The sequence below is a fragment of the Dictyostelium discoideum genome (genome assembly GCF_000004695.1).
Source record: "Dictyostelium discoideum AX4 chromosome 3 chromosome, whole genome shotgun sequence".
NCBI lineage: Eukaryota > Evosea > Eumycetozoa > Dictyosteliales > Dictyosteliaceae > Dictyostelium > Dictyostelium discoideum.
Genome location: NC_007089.4, coordinates 187,616 through 200,100, shown reverse-complemented (window position 1 = coordinate 200,100; position 12,485 = coordinate 187,616). Strand labels below are relative to the sequence as shown.

Here is a 12,485-nt window from a genome sequence, read left to right as displayed (position 1 = left end):
ATGGTGTCTTTAGATTAACAGGTATACCAGGTGTTGCAGTTGTAACAGCAGGTCCAGGATTAACAAATACTATAACAGCAGTAAAGAATGCACAGATGGCACAAAGTGGTGTTGTTTTAATAGGTGGTGCAACAAGTGATTTATTGAAAGGAAAAGGATCATTACAAGACATTGATCAATTTGCATTACTTAGACCACATGTTAAATGGTGTTCACATGTTTCAACTAACAGTGATATCGTACCAATGTTGGAGAGAGCATTCTATGAGGCACGTAATGGTACACCGGGTCCTGTGTTTGTTGAATTCCCAATCGATGTTCTATATCAAGAGTCAGTGGTTAGGGGATGGTATTTAAAGAATCAAGATCAAGCAAAATCATTGGCATCACGTGTAATAAATATGTATATGTCATATCATTTGAAGAAGATATTCTCAGCGATCGATAGTAATATAGTGATTCATGGTAGAGTGAGACAACATCAAACTAGAGTTACCTCTGATCACGTTTCAGCATTACTAGCCCGATTGGTTTCAAATAAAGACGGGGCATGTAAAAAGCCAGTGTTGATCGTTGGTTCACAAGTTACATTGATTAATGATGCCTATTCAATTGAATCGTTACAAAGAAGTGTTCAATCATTGGGTATACCTGTTTTCACTAGTAGTATGTCAAGAGGTTTATTGGGTACAAGTCATTCTAATCTTTTTAGACATTGTAGATCTCATGCATTAAAGAAAGCAGATTTGGTTATTTTGGCAGGTGTAACATGTGATTTCCGTTTAAATTATGGTAGATCAATTAATAGTCGTGCAAAGGTATTCTCAATCAATAGGGATTCAATTGATTTATATAAAAACAAGTCACCTAATTATCCATACAGTTTAGATCCTGGTTCATTTTTAGTACAATTGTCAGAGTCAATCTCAGAGTTACCATCATCAGATAGATCTATAATCGAATTGAAATTTAGAGATTGGATTAATGAATTGACAAATCTTGATGTCTCTAGAAATGTTGATATTGCCAATAAAATCAATATTCCACCATCAAAAGAGGGTTTCTTAAATCCATTGAAAGCATTGCAAATGTTTGATGAACAATTACCACACAAAACCATTATGGTGGCTGATGGTGGTGATTTCGTTGGTTCTGCAAGTTATATCGTTCGTCCAAGAGCACCATTATCTTGGTTGGATCCTGGTGTATTTGGTACATTGGGTGTTGGTGCTGGTTTTTCAATTGCTGCCAAACTTTGTAGACCTGATCATCAAGTTTGGACAATCTATGGTGATGGTGCTTTCGGTTATAGTATACCAGAGTTGGATACAATGGTACGTCATAAAATTTCAGTTGGTGCTATCATTGGTAATGATTCAGGTTGGATTCAAATCTTACGTGAACAACAAGAACAATTAAATAGTGATGTTGGTTGTAATTTAGCTTATACTGATTATCATCAAGTTGCAATAGCATTTGGTGGTAAAGGTTTTAAATCAACAAATGAATCTGAATTAAAATTTGCTTTAGAAGAATCAAATAAAATTTTAAATCAAAATCAACAACCAGTTGTTATTAATTGTATAATTGAACGTAATGATTTTAGAAAAGGTTCAATTAGTGCTTAAAAATAAAAAAATAAAAAAAAAAATAAATAAATATAAAAAAAAATTATTAAATGTAGTTATAGTGAAAAAAAAAAAAAAAAAAAAAAAAAAAAAAGTAAAAATTATTATTATAATTAATGTATTTTATTTTTATTTATTTTATTTATTTTGAATTATTTAATTTTCTGGTCCTTTTAAATTTTATTCTTCAATTATTGTTGGTTTTTATAAAAAACTATTTCCCTGGTACGGGCAACAACTGAAGTATAAAATTTAAAAAGATGAGTAAATTAAATAGCCCAAAATGAAATAAAATAAATAAAAATAAAATTTTAATTAAAGATAATAGAGTTTTAAAAAAAAAAAAAAAAAAAAAAAAAAGATAATAAAAATAATTTGGGTATTTAAAAATGATTAATGAAAAAAAATAAATAAAAATAATAAAAATAAAAAAGAAAAAAACAAACTAAACATTGTGAATTAAAAAATAAAAATAAAAAAATAAAAAAAATGAAAATAAAATATCAAAATCAAATTTTTTTAGATTTTTTTTTTTTTAATTATTTTAATTTTTTTAATTTTTTTTTAATTTTTTTTTTTAAGCATTTTAACCCACCAATTTTGATATTTTTAAAATTTTTTTTTTTTTTTTTTTTTTTTTTTTTTTTTTTTTTTTTCATTAATCATTTTTATTAATTGTTTTTTTTTTTTTTTTTATTTTTTTTTTTATTGCAATACCAGAAAGTTATTAAAATAAAATTTTTTTTTATTTTTTTTTTTGTTTAATTGTAAAGTTAATAAAATAAATTAATTTTTCAAAAAAAAAAAAAAAAAAAAAAATGAAAATTAAAGTTACATTCCAAGAAAGGATAATTGAACATAATTTTGAAACAGAAATTACAAATCTTCAACAAGTAACTCAAAAATTATGTTCGTTATTTTTAATTACAAATTATTATTCATATTCTTTATTTTTATCATCTGGTCAATTAGTTGATGTAGGTTATTTTTTTAAAATTTAAATTTATATATTTATTTATTTTAAAATTATATTAATAATTGATAAAAAAAAAAAAAAAAAAAGAATATAAATTTAATTGATGAAGGATCAGAAATTATAATTAAACATTTAAATAGATTAGGTACAATTTCAATTGGTAGTGGTTATAGTAATAGTGTAGTTGGAACAACAAATAATAATGCACCATCATCACCATCATCAAGTATAAATATTAATGGTCAACAAATTCAACAACAAATTCAACAACAAATTCAACAACAACAACAACAACAACAACAACAACAACAACAAGTTCAATTATCACCAGATACATTAATTAATAATTTATTAAATAATTTAAAAGATAATACATTTAAAAAGAAAGCATTTTTTGATTTAAAAGATTTAAAAGAAGAAATTTTAATTAAAAAATTTGTTGAAAAGAATGGTATTGAAGTTATTGTATGTCAATTAAAGGAATTGACAGGTAACACATTGAGTTATGCATTATCAGCATTACAAACTATAATGTCATATGAGTTTACTATTACATCAATGACATCGACAGATACTGCATCATTGATAACTCAATTATTACCATTAACTGAGAATACAAGTAATCCAAGTATTTCAAAAACATCCTTATCTTTATTATGCTTATTTTTAAATCAAAGTAATAATTTAAATTTCAAACAATTCTCAAGTACATTAGTATTGGAATATAATGAAAAAACTAAACGAAATTATAACCATACTCTAGTGCAATTATTAAGTTCTTCAAATACTGTAGATGTTCAATTGAATGCATTAACATTGATAAATATAATAATTGGTAAAACTATGTCAACAACCATTCCAGGTTTAGAGAATGGCAGTGTCACCGGTGGTGAGAATGGGTTTAATAAATTATTAAAAGAGTTGGATGAATATGAGATAAATCAAAAGTTAAAGAAATTGGTTGAATCAATTATTGTAGCACCGGAATTAAAGAGACAGTTATACATTTACCAACGTCATAGATTCCAAGTTATAACTAATAGAAAGAATGTTACATTTAATAAAGAGTCTAGTGAGCATGATGCATTGTTAATGAAACTTTGGTCATTAACATATCCAGGTGTGAAATTAGAATCACGTGTATCTGAACAATGGAAACAAATGGGTTTTCAAGGTACTGATCCATGTACAGACTTTCGTGCTATGGGTATTTGGGGATTAGATAATTTAATTTATTTCGCTCAAAATTATAATGAAAAGTTTAGAAAAATTGTTAATAGTCAAATAGACAGAAAAGAACGTGAATATCCAACTGCTACAGCTGGTATAGTCTTAACATTTGAATTATACAACTCAATCTTTAAAATGGGTACACCAAATTTAAATCCATATAATAGCACCACTAGCAATACCACTAGCAATACCACTAGCACTACCAATATCGATGATTTACCTTTCTTTCCACTATTTTTCTCACATCCTCATGCATTTGAGGAAGTTTATTGTACAACATTTCAAATATTAGATTCAACATGGGATGATATGAATGGTACTTATATGCATTTTCAAAAGATTATGTCATCTGTTAAAAATTTAATTATTACAGCATTAGAATCAAAACCAACTACTTTGGAAGCTTTTGATTGGAAATGTCAAAAAAATACTAAAAATTCAAATGGTGGTACAAATTCAAATCAAAATAATTCATCATCAAATTTACTATTATCAAATTTTGCAAATGGTTCTTCATTACTATCTTTATTAAATGACCTAAGTTCATCATCTAGAGATGATATGAAAAAGTTGTTAACTGGTGTAAATTATCAAGTTTTAGATTTAATAAAGTCTCAAAAAATATCATACTTTCAAGAAGGTTTTCAATTTAAATTACATAAACAATTAAAAACTAAACAATCTTTACCATTAAATTGGATTTTTATACGTTTATTTAATAATAATAATAATAATAACAACAATAATGAAAATTGTTCATATGAAATTCAATATTGTTTTTTATCAACTGAATTAAATCAACCACCATTACCAAATCAATCAATTCCAACAAATTATAATACTATTAAAATTAGTGATCTTTTTTTTAATGGTGAATCTACAAATTCAAATAATAAAAAAAAAGATAAATCATTATCTTATTTTAATATTTCAATTAAAGATGAACAAATTCAATCATTAATTCAAAATCAATTACCACTTTCAAATTTAAATAATAGTAGTAATAGTTTACAACTTGATTCTTCAACAAGTATGAATAGTATTAAAGATAGTATAATTAATATAAGTAGTAGTAATAATAATATTAAAGATAATTTAACAAATAATAATACAAATACAAATACAAATAATACAAATAATAATACAAGCAATGGTAATGGTAATAGTAATAGTGTTAGTATGAGTAGTATTAATATTAATAATAGTGGTCAATTATCACCAAATACAACATCACCGATTTTAATACCACAACAACAACAACAACAACCACAATCATCATCATTATCAGTACAACATCAACAAAGTTCAACACCAACACCATCATCACCAGTATTACTATCATCACCATCATTACAATCATCTTCATCATCTTCATCATCTTCATCAAATCCAAATCTATTTACAATTGATTTAATATCTTCAAATAGAGATGATGTTTCAAACTTTTGGGATTCTATTAAATTATTATCAGGTCAAGAAATTAAGAGTCAAGAAGGTTTAGATGATTATCATTCATTATTATCAATAAATACTTCTGTTAAATTATTGGATTTAGATGGTATTGATATTCCAAAAGAAACTCCTCAAATTCCAATTTTACCTGATAATTTTGATTTTAGAACTGTATAATTAACCAACAATAATTAATAATTAACCAACAATGATTAATAATTAACCAACAATAATTAACCAACAACAATAATTAACAATAATAATAAAAAAAAAAATTAAAAAATATATATAATAAATTTGTAATAGTAAAAAAATAAAAAAAAATAATTAAAAAATAATAAAAATAAAAATAAAAATAAAAATAATATTAAATGGAATTCATATTTTCAAATTAATTATTTTAATTAATATATATAATTTTGAACTAATATTTTAAAATATTTTAAAATTATAGCTTCAATCACTTTTATTTTATTTCATTTCATTTTATTTCATTTTTTACAATGTATTATTGAAATAATTTTGATTTTGTAAAATTGACAATTACAACACTTATTTATTTTTATTTTTTTTTTCTAATATACACAAATTAATTGAAACTATTTAAAGCTAATTCATTCCATGCTTTTTCTTTCTTACATTGTTGTCCTGTTTAAAAATAAAATAGAGAGAGGGAGAGATATTGTGAGTAAAAAATAAAAACTATATATATATATATATATATATATATATACGTCTATTTTATAATTACTTTGTAACTCTTCAAATTCTTCATTTAAAGTTATATTTTCATTTATAGTTGGATGTCTAATTAATTCTTGTGGTAAAGTTTCTTGTTCCCAATTATTATCAACAATATCAATTAATCTTCTTTCTCTATGAATATATAATGCAAATGAACTATCTGATGACATTGTATGTGTAGTATGTATGTGTTTGTTGTTTTGATGTATGTATTTGTACCTGGTATGTATCTGAAGCCTGTGTGAATGAATGAATGATTTGTTTTTTTTTTTTTTTTTTTTTTTTTTATTTTTAGTAAAAAAGACTTTTTGTTATTTATTTTATTTTATTTTTTATTTTATTTTATTTTTATTCAAATTTCCATATTTTTGGTGTCAAAAATACTCAAAAAAAAAAATTCAAAAAAAAAAAAAAAAAAAAAAAAAAAAAAGGTTTTTAAAAAAAAAAAAAAAAAAAAAAAAAATTAAAAAAAAAATTTTTTTTTTTTTTTTTTTTTTTTTTTTTCAAACACAACACAAACATAAATAGTAATAAAATAAAATACATCGATATAATAAATTATTATTTTCATTGTAATTTTAAAATCGATTTTTTATTTTATTATTTTTTTTTCACAAAATAGTTATAATGAAGAAAACAAGTAACTTATAGAATCGATTTTTTTTTATTTTTTTATTTTTTATCACACAATAAAATCTATTTATAGCTCGCCATATTAAAATTTTAAAATAGAATAAATAAAGTCAAAAAAAAAAAAAAAAAAAACAAAAAAACAAAAAACAAACAAATAAACAAATAAATAAATAAAAAAAAAATACAAATTAAAAATCATATATATAAAAATAAAATGAATGATAATGAATTTGAATTTGATGTATTAAATGAATCACAAGGTGCAGCAACAGAAAGTACAAGTGTTTGTTCAAATGGAACTAATAATAATAATAGAAAGACTTTACTCTCTGAAGGAAAGGTATATTTTATTTTTTAAAATTTGAAATATATATATAATTATATTTTATTAACTCAATTTTTACATATGTTAATAATTTTTTTAGCATATTTTTATAACTAATCAAACTAGTTTAATTAATGAATTGGTTTCATTTGAAGAATTAAAAATATTTTTAAAAGATCAATTAAATGAAAATAATAAAGAAAAGATGGAAAATAAAATTCATTATTGGGTTGATTTACAAAGTTTAACAAATTCGGAAATTTCAGAGATTTGTGATATTTTATCAATTCATCCATTAACTAAAAAGGATATAATTAGACAAGAGACAAGAGAGAAATGTGAATTCTTTTCAAATCATATCTTTTTAGTTGTGAGTGAAATTCATTATGCACCAGGATCAAATGTATTGGTTGCAGGTACATTGAATATGTTGTTATTCCCACGTATAGTATTCACATTTCATCAAGAGGAATTGCAAAGTACTTATCAAGTGATTCGTATGATGAAATACAATCAAAGTGGTGGTTTACCATCTAGTGGTTGGATGATATATGCATTCCTCGATAGTATTGTAGATATTTACATTGACTTGGTGGATAAGATAATGTTGGAAACTCAATCACTCGATGAATTAGTATTGGTGTTGAGTGGTATAAAACAGAATGAACTGTTCACACGTATTGGTTTAGCAGGTCGTCGTGTTACAAATTTACATAGTGGTGTATTTGGAAAGAGTGAAATTATCTCTGTGTTACTTAGAGATGAGAAATTAATACCAATAGATATGATGAGATATCTAAAGAATGTACAAGATCATATACTTAGAATGTTACAAAAGTTAACGTTATCTCAACGTTTACTTTCAAATTTAAATAATATATATATGGCAAGAGTATCATTAGAAGTTAGTGATGCTTCTAATTCTGTAAATAGAAATATGAGAAAGTTCACTGCAATCTCTACAATCTTCATTCCATTAACACTCTTGGCTGGTATCATGGGTATGAATGTTAGATTACCTGGTATGGTTGGTTTCCCACATGGTGATTCTTATTATTTCTTTATTGGTATAATTTTAATTATGCTTTTATTCTCAATTATTGTTGGTAGTTTATTTAAAAGAGCAAAATGGTTATAAAAAAAAATAAAATAAAATAAAAAAAAATATAAAATAAAATAATTAAAAATTAAAAAATTAAAAACTTTATTTAATAATATATAATATAATAATAAGGGGAAGTGAAATATTAAATGTTTTTAATGATAACTATACCACAAACAAGTTGAATATTTTTTTTTTTTTTTTTTTTTTTTAACCTATTTTGACCCTAAAGAACTAGTTGATAATAATAAAGCTAATTGATAATCTTCTAATTCTTCTAATTCTTCTTCTTTTTCATTTTTTTCAAATAAAAGAGGGAATATTTCATATTCCAATTCTTTATTTGGAGTGAAAAATCCAGGTTTTGGTTTTTCTTGACTTGGATATTTTAAACCATATTTATCATAAAGATTTTGACTAAAATTAGTATTGAAACCATAATTATCAAATTGATTTTCATTTTCATTTTTATTTTCAATTTTATTTTCATTTTTATTTTCATTTTGAATTTTAATATTTTTATTATTATTTTTATTATTATTTTTATTTTTATTTTTATTATTGTTGTTAGTGTTATTATTAACGATTACTTTTTGACGGTATGAAATTAAATAATCAGGATATGCAGTATGATTTGATTTTAAAATGAACATTTCACCTCCTGGTCCTTTTATACTATCTTGAGTACTATCATTTTTTAATTCTTTTTGAGTTGGAGGTGCACTATTGCCTAATAATACTCTACATAGAAACATTTGTTTACAACCACTGGTTGGTGATTCTTCAAAACTATAATTATTGGAATAACTTGCATTTAATGCAAAATATAAACCAATGCCATAATTACCAAATGAAGATTTACCGATATCGAATCCAACTTTTGATGAAAATATTAATTTTGGATCATTAGCTCTAGTGCCATGGAATAAAGTACTTTCAAGGAAATCTAAATTTGAAACTTGATATTTCTCATTTAACCTTTTTCTTGATTCATCAAAATTTCTCCATAAACTTTTATTTTGAATTCTTTCTATTTTAATAATTTCAAATGAATTACTCATAGTTTCATTAAATCTTTCTGAAACTATTATATATTCACTTGATCCTTTATTAATTTTAATTAAAAAAACTTGATTTTCTCTTTGTTTATAAATAATATCCCATTTTTTAGGATATATATTATCTTCTATCCAATAAGAAAATGTTTCACTCATTTTTACTATTATTATTATTTATATTATAATTATTATTATTATTATTATTATTATTATTATTATTATTATTATTATTATTATTATTATTATTATTTTTATTATTATTTTTATTTTTATTATTATTATTATTATTTTTAATTTTATTATTATTATTATAATTATTGCCTAAATTGGTAAAAATAAAAAATAAATCTGGAAAGATTAAAAAAATAAAAAATAATTTAGTTTGAAATAAAGTCCATTTTTCTTTTTTTTTTTTTTTTTTTTTGGAAATTACTAGGGATTGAGATTGGAATTTTAATTAAAAAAATGAAGTTCAAATTTTAATTTTTTAAAACAAAACAATTTTAAAAAAAAAAAAAAAAATTTCAAATGAGATATAGTAAAATTATTATTTCTTTATTATAATAAAAATATGACTAAACGATTGTTGATAAAATTGGATCTTTCCCTTTTTTTTAAAAAAAAAAAAAAAAAAAAAAAAAAAAAATGGTAATGGTTCAAATAACTAAAAATAAAAAAAAAAAAAAATTTAAAAAAAATAAAAAAAAAAACATTTTTTGCCATACCCCTTCCCATTTTATACATAGTTTTTTTTTTATTTTTTTTTTTTTAATAATCAACCAACCATCAAATTCAAATAAAATTATTTTGATTTTTTTTTTTTTGGGTTTTTTTTTTTTTTTAAAATATTTTTTTTTTTTTAAGTTGAAATTATAAAATCATAATTTTTTTTTTTTTTTTTTCTTCATTATTGATATAAATATTTGTAGGTGTGAAATTCTTAAAAAATAAAATAAAAAAAAAAAAATAAAATAATTTTTTTAATTTTTATACTAAATTTTAAATTTTAAATTTTAAATTAAAATAATTCTATAAATAGATTTTTTTTTTTTTTTTTTCAATTTTTATAAAAAAAAACATGACAAACTTTAGTGAATCAGAAATTTCAGAATTTAAAGCAAGTTTTAATCAATTTGATGAAAATGGTGATGGTCAAATTAGTGCATTAGAATTACAAAAGATTTTAACCAAATGTGGTGAAAAAGTAACTGGTGTCGAAGTTAGAGATATGATTAAAGAAGTTGATACCGATGGAAATGGTTCAATTGATTTCAAAGAGTTCCTCCAAGTTATGCAAAAAGCAAGACAACACTCTGCCAATGCATCACCAGCATTTGCATCAGCTGTTAAAAAAGTTGGCGCTGTCAATACCATTGGTGGTTATTCTGGTTCAACAGCATCTGGTGTACAACATTCCTATTCCGATGAAGAGAAAGTTGCCTACATTGATTGGATTAACAATTGTTTAGCAAAAGATGTTGATCTCAAATCAAGATTACCAATTCCAGAAGATGGTGATAAATTCTTTGCAGCATGTAATGATGGTTTATTATTATGTAAATTAATTAATGATGCTGTACCAGATACAATTGATGGTAAATATATATATAAATATATATAAATAATAATATTAAATATTAATTTTTTTTTTTTTTTTTTTTTTTTTTTTTTTTTTTTTAAATAGAACGTGTTTTAAATAAAAAGAATTTAAATGCATTCCGTATTAATGAAAATCAAGTACTTTGTATTAATTCAGCAAAAGCAATTGGTTGTAATGTTGTTAATATTGGTGCAGGTGATTTAGTTGAAGGTAGAGCTCATTTAATTATGGGTTTAACATGGCAAATTATTAAGATTGGTTTATTCGCACGTATTAATTTAACTAATCATCCAGAGTTGTATCGTCTTTTACATGATGGTGAAACAATTGAAGATTTATTGAAACTTCCAGTTGAAGAGATCTTATTGAGATGGTTCAATTATCATTTAGCCGCTGCTGGCTCACAAAGAAGAGTAAAGAATTTCTCTGGTGATATTAAAGATTCAGAATGTTATACAATCCTTTTGAAACAAATCGCACCAAAGGATGCTGGTGTCGAAACCTCTGCTTTGAATATCTCAAATTTAGATCAACGTGCTGTTAAAGTTTTAGAGAATGCCGATAAATTAGGTTGTAAGAAGTTCCTTAAACCAAAGGATATCGTAACTGGTTTCCAAAAACTTAATTTAGCATTCGTTGCCAATCTTTTCAATACTCATCCAGCATTGGAACCAGTTGAAGATGTTGTTATAATTGAAGAGACTCGTGAAGAAAAGACTTTCCGTAATTGGATGAATTCTTTAGGTGTAGATCCATTCGTTAACAATCTCTACGAAGGTACCTATGATGGTTTAATCTTAATTCAATTATTCGATAAGATTTACCCAGGTCTCGTCGATCATAAGAAAGTCAACTATCCACCATACAAGGCAATGGGTGCTGAAATGAAAAAGATTGAAAATTGTAATTACGCCATTCAACTTGGTAAAGATTGTAAATACTCTTTGGTTGGTATCGATGGTAAGAATGTCTATGATAAAAATAAGACTCTCACCCTCTCAATCTTATGGCAATTGATGAGAGGTCATGTTATTTCCATCTTGACTGCTCTCTCTGGTTCTGGTAAACCAATCGCTGATGCTGATATCGTCAATTGGACAAACTCTAAACTCTCTGCCGCTGGTAAGAAACAAATCTCTGGTTTCAAAGATTCCACCATCTCTACCGGTATTCCAATCTTGGATGTCATTGAAGCTGTTAGACCAGGTTCAGTTGATCCAGCTTTAGTTGCTACCTCTGGTTCTGCTGAAGATAACTTATTAAATGCTAAACTCGCTGTTTCTACCGCTCGTAAAGTTGGTGCTGTTGTTTTCGCTCTTCCAGAAGATATTGTTGAAGTTAAACCAAAGATGGTTTTAACCCTTTTCGCTTCATTATGGCAAGTTGAAATGACTAAATAAATTTAGTCATTCATTATTTATTCCATTTTTAGATTTAAAAAAAAATAAAAAAAAAAAAAAACCAAAATGTTGTTATAGTATATTAAATTAAAAAAAAAAAAAAATTCAAATTATAATAAATATTATATTTATTACTAGTCTTTTGAAAAATATAATTTATATAAATTTTTCTTTTTTTTTTTTTTTTGTCCAAAATTTCATATTTAATTTAATCACTTTTACAATTAATCTTAATAACCAAACAGTTAATTTTGGTATTTAAAAACTATTCCATTAATTTCAAAAACTACATAAGTAATTTTTTTAAAGTTAAAAGAACTATTAGTTAATTTAA

General features: G+C 23.5%; 6 protein-coding genes across 6 annotated transcripts in view; 4 read left to right on the top strand and 2 right to left on the bottom strand.

The window, feature by feature from the left end:
• ilvB (thiamine pyrophosphate-binding enzyme family protein) overlaps positions 1-1,628 on the top strand; it is a gene marked incomplete at both ends in the record, with an annotated part of 2,064 nt that extends 436 nt beyond the window's left edge. The window contains one exon of the mRNA XM_001732931.1: positions 1-1,628. This exon is cut by the window's left edge and continues 34 nt beyond it. Coding sequence (XP_001732983.1) covers positions 1-1,628 — 1,628 coding nt within the window.
• An 818-nt stretch (positions 1,629-2,446) lies between these two features.
• Positions 2,447-5,466, top strand: elmoA (engulfment and cell motility ELM family protein; the record flags this gene model as incomplete). The annotated part of the gene is made up of 2 exons (XM_636999.1): positions 2,447-2,605; positions 2,692-5,466. 2 exons carry the CDS (start codon positions 2,447-2,449, stop codon positions 5,464-5,466), a joined length of 2,934 nt encoding a protein of 977 aa, XP_642091.1.
• A 412-nt stretch (positions 5,467-5,878) lies between these two features.
• Positions 5,879-6,203, bottom strand: DDB_G0278049 (hypothetical protein; the record flags this gene model as incomplete). The annotated part of the gene is made up of 2 exons (XM_636998.1): positions 5,879-5,937; positions 6,041-6,203. The coding sequence occupies 2 exons, from the start codon at positions 6,201-6,203 to the stop codon at positions 5,879-5,881; spliced, it is 222 nt and encodes a 73-aa protein (XP_642090.1).
• A 677-nt stretch (positions 6,204-6,880) lies between these two features.
• DDB_G0278047 (hypothetical protein) lies at positions 6,881-8,129 on the top strand (the record flags this gene model as incomplete). The annotated part of the gene is made up of 2 exons (XM_636997.1): positions 6,881-7,006; positions 7,092-8,129. The coding sequence occupies 2 exons, from the start codon at positions 6,881-6,883 to the stop codon at positions 8,127-8,129; spliced, it is 1,164 nt and encodes a 387-aa protein (XP_642089.1).
• A 179-nt stretch (positions 8,130-8,308) lies between these two features.
• Positions 8,309-9,886, bottom strand: DDB_G0278045 (poly polymerase, catalytic region domain-containing protein; the record flags this gene model as incomplete). Its single annotated transcript, XM_002649121.1, has 2 exons — positions 8,309-9,312; positions 9,877-9,886. 2 exons carry the CDS (start codon positions 9,884-9,886, stop codon positions 8,309-8,311), a joined length of 1,014 nt encoding a protein of 337 aa, XP_002649167.1.
• Positions 9,887-10,229: 343 nt separating this feature from the next.
• On the top strand, positions 10,230-12,151 carry fimA (actin bundling protein; the record flags this gene model as incomplete). Its single annotated transcript, XM_636993.1, has 2 exons — positions 10,230-10,746; positions 10,836-12,151. 2 exons carry the CDS (start codon positions 10,230-10,232, stop codon positions 12,149-12,151), a joined length of 1,833 nt encoding a protein of 610 aa, XP_642085.1.
• Positions 12,152-12,485: the final 334 nt, after the last annotated feature.